Here is a 6,497-nt window from a genome sequence, read left to right on the forward strand (position 1 = left end):
CCTCCGCCGTGCTATAATTAGCAGTGTTTGTTGTCCTTGATTGCAGACAAAATACGTTTTGTTCTCATGCATGCCTCTCATTAACCGGCTCAGACGGGGCCACACACCTTTAAGCTGTTAGGTGGCTGCAGTAACGGCACTCCATAAACATTTACGATTTCATAAAACCGAGACAGGCGGTACACTTGGAGCATCAGGCGGTGGATGAGAGCATCCAGAATCCTGTGTGGAAGATTCTAATTCTCGCAGAGCTGCTTTGCAAATGTGCCCTTTAGTTTGTTTTGTTGCCACACAGTGACCTTGGCGGAGCTATTACGGGCAGTGTGAGCTGGGTGCACCTAAGAAAATACCCAAGGCTGGCAGGGCATTGTTTCTATAGGGGACACACACACACACACACACACACACACACACAGTGTGAATGACCAAGGCTGAGAAAGTATTGTTTGCTTTGTGTAAAACACACAGAAGGGAAACAAGATATGACACTGGTTGATGAACAAAGTGTTACAGGCTTTTCAAGTCAAAAGTGTGGGAGGGGGAAAAAAGCAAAAACAAAAAGAGCAACAGACTCTTTAATCTGTGAGTATTTTTATTTTATAAAACTAGTTACTTTTACTGCAGGTTTAGTAATACACTTTTAATAAAATACTGTCAGTAATATGAATAAAGAAACTGTACAAACGTGACTTTAGAAACACCTCCAGCCGTTCAGTGTGCCAACACAAATAATGAATAATAAAAGAACGAAAGAAAACATTTGCTGATTCAATTATCTAAAAATTCCAGATGCCACTTCCTGCATTAGAGGAAGCGGGCGGATTGGACTTTCAGGAAGTAGGCGTTCCCCTCGTGTTTGGGCTCCTCAGACTTTTTTTTTTTTTTTTTAAACTGGCTGTGTAAACACGATAGCATTCCTCCGGCCGTCCAAAGAGAGCTGCGCTTACAAAACTTATCATACAACCTTCATTTTTCCCTGCTGACTTATTAAGTTATCTCCTGTGAAAATATCTCGACACTGGCGTTGTCATTGTTCCTAGAGCGTAAAAGGCCTGTGGGAAGCAAACAGATGCTGTACAGTGACCTGGAGGGACAGCGTGGGGTCAGACGGGCGGCGTGCTGTAGCGGATCTCCATGCTGAACTTGTCGGGCGTCTTGGGCAGCGGAGGCTTCTTCAGCATGTTGTGCTTCATGATCACCTCCTCGTTGGCGTAGATCGGGGTGTCGGTGTCGTCGGAGTGGTACCCCGACTGATATCCGCTCGTCTGATTGGACGACTCCGAGGCCAGAGACTCTTTGCTCTTACAGCGCAGCAGCTGGCTAAAGGGGTCAAAACCAGAGACAGACTTACAATCACTTACAGACTTAAATCACATTCTCAGTTACTTGAAATTCAACGTGCTGATGATGAGGGCTTACCAGAAGTTGGGCGTCGTTGGTAGCTGTTGGTTCAAACCCTTCACTTCCTCTGGTGAGAAGCCCATCCCGCTGTCTGTGTGGCCCTCCTGAAGAAGAACCGACAACATAAATCAACACTGGCTCTGCACTGGTGGTTTCTGTAGCTTAGCTCTAAACTCAGGACCACTGTGTCCCTATTACAGATGGACCGATTATCACCCTGGTCAGTTATCGTGACCGACATCTGGCATTTTTCTAATGATCGTATTTTCCTTGACTGAGTTAAATGCTTTTACTTCGGGTCTGATGCCTCCTCCTCTCTGATTTCACTCTGTGGTCTCAGAAATGTCTCTCAAGTACCAAAAAACTGAACAAGAAACACAAGCTGTGGCCACAAACCAGGAAATCAGCTTCTCTCACAGTGGCTAAGGCTACGCTAACGGCTAGTGGCAAAGTTAGAAGGCAGCCACACATTAAACCGAAACAGAGTCTGGAAAACAACAATTACTAACAGTTTAAGACATGGACCTTTGTGCAATAGAAGGGATAGAACGGTGAAAGATGAAGAAAATAGAGAAGAGCAGCAGACGGAACTCAGTCGACCCCCACATAAACAGAGAGCATCCTAATTTAATCACTCCACTTTCTATTTTACATATTCAGTTATATTCCTCTTTATGAATGAAGAAGCGTCGTCTGCTATTACATGCTGCTAAAACATTAATCTGTATCAGCTCCAAATATCTGTTATCGGCCTTTCTTGATTACCAAAGATCAACATCAGTATCGGCCAAAAACAAACAAACAGATACACAACAATACCAAAAACATTATCAGTCGATCCCTAATCCATATCTGAGATACAGATTTCCTCCTACTTTGACTACTGTTTTTTCCCTTTTACCTTCCTTTGCATTACATTTGGGTCATTTCATGTCAAATCATCACATTTTTAGAGCAACTTTGGCTCAACCACCTTTAATTTGTGTGATTTTTTAGAGCATAAAATATGGATACTCATAAATATATCCATTCAATTTTAGCTTAATATATATCAAATACTTTTCAGACTTTTTTTTTTTTTAAATTTCCCGTCGACCTACTTTCAGCACAAATTTCAGACTATTTCTGAATGACAATATCTCAAAAACTATCAAAAATAAAAGCAAGACATTTTCACTGTTGTTTCCCATCACGTAATTGATTCAGAATCTGCAATACTGGACAAGTAGATCAAATAATCGCTGAATATAGTTACGTTTTAGTAGATATAAAAAGTAAAGCTGTCATGGAAAGTCCCATATTTGAGCACACATTGACGAAAAAAATGATAATGCAGAGTCAACGTCTTTATTGTGGAAACTGGTCAAAATGATTCTGTCTTGATTTTCCTCTTCCTTTAAGTTGCTTTAGGAATAAACTTGGTAATAATAATAATATAATAATAAACTTCAAGACCAAAGTCACAAGCTGGGCTCAGAAAGTGCACCTTTAAGCAACTCTTTCAATACGTACATGAATTCAATAAGTATAAGAGGTAACATTTCAATCCATTTTTACAGCCTACAAAGTGGGGTTTTAAAAAAAAAAAGAAAAAAATACCCACATTGTACCTGCTCAATCAGTTAAGAAAGTTAAACAAAAATAACTTTCTCTTCGTTTTTGTGACAAGTATCTTACGTTGAATACTATTCTATATGCCTTGTTTTGCATCGTTGTCACGTGCAACCCAATGTGGTGTAGAAAAAATCACTACTTGACTTCTGCTTAATCATTTTTTTTGTTAATTTGTGCTCCAAGATGAGACTTTTCATGATAGCTTCACTTTTTTTCTATTTTCACTCAAACATAATCACAGAATATTTGATCTACTTGTCCAATATTGCAGATTCTGAATCAATGGCATGATGAGAAATACAAGGAGGAATTTGAAGCTTTTACCTTAAACAGTTCCAGAAATAAAGCCATCCAAACATAGTCTCACGTTTTAATGTGTGAAAAAGTGTGCAGAACAATTATCTCAGAAAGTATTTGATATGTCAGTCTGAAATTTCACAGATACCATTTTAATTATCCAAAGTTTCTGATTAAAGAAGTTGAAGGCAAATCTATGACAGAACAGAAGGCCGCTAATGATTTTAGATTAAATGACCGCCTCTGAACTGCTTACAAGTGATCCAGAACGCTGCTGCAAGCGTTTGAGTTTCTTCCAGAGGGTCTCCTTTAACTCCAAGCCTGATTTCTTTACACTGGCTTCCCACCAAATTTAGAATTGAGTTCAATATTATTGTTATTGCATTTCGAGTTACGATTTAGAGTGCATGATTAGGTAAATGCCTCCACGGCAGCCATAAAACACCAGAAGGAACCTGAGGGACTCTAATCAGTGTTTGTTGGCTGTTTTTCTTTCCAGGCTCAAGACAAAAGCAGGCTGAGTTTCTGAGGTTGCAGCTTCAAAAAAAATTGGAACTCTCTTTGATTGCATTTAAGATGTAAGATCTATGGACACAAAATGTTTTTAGGTCTTTTAAAAATTAATTAGGTTTACTTTTGTTTTTTTCTTGTCTAATGTTTATACCTGGCTGTCTGTATTTAATATCTGTTGCTCTCTCTCTTACTTACCTTTCAGTTTCTTTTTTAAATTATTGTTAAGCACGCTGTGACATGTTCCTGTAAGGTGCTATATAAATCACTTTACATACTTACCTCATTATCAATTTGTTGTTTCTCGTAATTGATTTATTGTTTTGTTTAGATTTATTGATGGAAAGGTTTCCATGGCAATTTTATCAAATCACAAGTGTTTGTTTTTGTTAGACCAACAAGTTTTTGCTTGAAAAATGTTGGAAACTATAAAAACAATTAGCATATTTCCTGCAAATACTTTTTCTGTTGATCACCGAGCTTGTATTATACAGGCTGACTTAAAATGGACTGATTAATTCAGAAAAATGTCAAATCAATTACTCTACTGTTAATCGTGACCGTTCTGCTCTATTGCAAAAAATGTAGTCGCTTTATTTAATGTCAAGCAAAGTCAGGACCTCTTTCCCAGCTGACTTCTCACTGATATGCATTTTCTTGTGCAGAAGTCTTTTGTCTGTTCCAGGTAAACCAGCTGAAAATGAAAGGGAACAGTGTTCTGCTGTTGGGGCCTGAAGGCTCTAGAATGATCTGCCCAAGGAAATCAGGTCGGCTCAGTCAGAGACTTCTTTTAATCTCTTATTAAAAGATATTTTTTTCTGAGATTTTACTTGAGTTTTAATTTCCTTTCAACTGCCTTTATTTCTTTTAAAACGTGTGTTCACGTTTTCCGACACTGTGTTAGTTTTTAATCTGTATTTTATGACTTGTTTGTTATATTTTGCTACCTTTAGAAAGTATGCTCTATAAATAAAGACAGTTGTTTTTATCATTCCTATTCATATTCATGAAGAAATAGAGACATTTCAGAGCAAATAAAACAGTGCAGATCAAATGTTTCTTTCATGAATGAGGTGGATGACAACAGCTCAGATCGACAGACACTCACCATGACGCTGCTGTGCGCTACAGGGATGTCCTCAAACGTCTTCACGCTGAGCGGCCGACTGCACCTCTTACTCTGCTGGGACAGTCTGCACAGAGAACATATATCACTGAATCACTGCTGAGTGCTTTACAGTGACAGCTGCAGCGGATAGTGACATGTGAGAGAATCATGCTGACCCCAGGGATGGCGGATTGTCATAGTGGAGCTGAGCTTCCAGGATTTCTGCACTTTGGGGGATGCTGTAGGGGCTCCTGGGGTCTGGGGCCACCGGGCATCCTTCTGCTTCGATTGCTGTGAGGGGGATGTAGTCCTTCCCATCCTGGAGGTCGAGAATACTTTAATGAGTTTACCCCAGACACACAACGGATCAACTAAATCCACATAAATGAGTAGAAACGTAGTGCAAACTGTTCATCCGTGATATTATATAAATGCATCGCAGGCAATTACTTCCTACTGTGCTATTTTAAGTCTTTGCATCTGTTTTTTTGCGCTTCAGATAATGACTTCCTAAATTTTCCAGAAGGTCTTGGCAACACTCAGTAAAATGGGAGTGAACTTGTTGCGTCAGCTCTGCCTTATTTTTGTCTTCACAATACACTGACAACTGTAACAAAGGCATATTAAAAGACAAGGAAAGAGAGAAAGCTTATGTTTTCTCAATTAAAGTTGCATATTAGACTATAAGTGCAGAAACTGGTACATTTGCCAGACAATTTCTGCTTCAATGTGGTTGATTTAATGGAGCTATTACAGAGAGATTTAGCAGCTGAGATGGCAATATCTAAAGTTACTTATGGACACAGTAGGCTTTTGTTTTGATCCGAACAGACCTGTTGGGCGCTGGCCTGTAGCAGGTTTCCCAGATGTTCAACCAGCTCTGCAAACGTCGGCCTGTCCGTAGGACGATCCAGCCAGCAGTCCAGCATGGTCTGGTATCTGTCAACACACATAATTTGGATCACGGTCAGAGCCAGCTACATTTCTGCGAAGCGCTCAGCAGCATCGTGTCAACTTTCTCCTCACATCTCAGTGGTGGCGTATTCTGGGGGTCTCATCCTGGTGCCTTCCTTGAGCCTCCTGCAGAAGGACTCGTCGATGCAAACCCCCGGATAAGGAGAAGCCCCTGCAGGAGTGAAAACAGAGTTGATGTTGCAGGCACAGAGTGGTCATTGGGTATCAAGTGTTATGTGATTACAGCCATGCTTACCCAATGAAAAGATCTCCCAGAGAAGAACGCCAAAGGACCAAACATCACTTTGTGTGGTGTACACCCGGTCAAATATGGTCTCAGGAGCCATCCACTTCAGAGGAAGACGCGCCTGCAGCAATGATGAAAATGTAAATGTCATCATTTCACCGACTTTATTGGTGTGCATGAATCTTCAGACATCACTTTAGAGGACTCACGTCTCCTTTGCGGACATAGTCGGGGTCTTTGTAGACATCTCTAGCGAGGCCAAAGTCACAAATCTTCACCACGTTGTTCTCTGAGAGCAGGATGTTTCTGGCTGCGAGATCTCTGTGGATGCACTGCAGAGCAAACAGGAAAATTTACATTCACGGC

At 40.4% G+C, this 6,497-nt stretch overlaps 1 protein-coding gene across 2 annotated transcripts in view; it reads right to left on the reverse strand.

Annotated features, from left to right (window-relative positions):
* Positions 1 to 574: 574 nt before the first annotated feature.
* kdr (kinase insert domain receptor (a type III receptor tyrosine kinase)) overlaps positions 575 to 6,497 on the reverse strand; it is a 25,524-nt gene continuing 19,601 nt past the window's right edge. For both annotated transcript variants that reach the window (XM_008299364.1, XM_008299356.1), the window contains exons 23-30: positions 6,341 to 6,463; positions 6,141 to 6,252; positions 5,957 to 6,056; positions 5,764 to 5,869; positions 5,107 to 5,249; positions 4,931 to 5,015; positions 1,420 to 1,505; positions 575 to 1,320 (exon numbers count right to left, since the gene is read on the reverse strand). In XM_008299364.1, the coding sequence (XP_008297586.1) occupies positions 1,104 to 1,320; positions 1,420 to 1,505; positions 4,931 to 5,015; positions 5,107 to 5,249; positions 5,764 to 5,869; positions 5,957 to 6,056; positions 6,141 to 6,252; positions 6,341 to 6,463 (972 nt within the window). In that variant the 3' untranslated portion in view covers positions 575 to 1,103. The remainder of the gene's footprint in view (positions 1,321 to 1,419; positions 1,506 to 4,930; positions 5,016 to 5,106; positions 5,250 to 5,763; positions 5,870 to 5,956; positions 6,057 to 6,140; positions 6,253 to 6,340; positions 6,464 to 6,497) is intronic.

This window comes from Stegastes partitus, unplaced genomic scaffold (genome assembly GCF_000690725.1).
Source record: "Stegastes partitus isolate 25-593 unplaced genomic scaffold, Stegastes_partitus-1.0.2 Scaffold30, whole genome shotgun sequence".
NCBI classification, from domain to species: Eukaryota; Metazoa; Chordata; class Actinopteri; family Pomacentridae; genus Stegastes; species Stegastes partitus.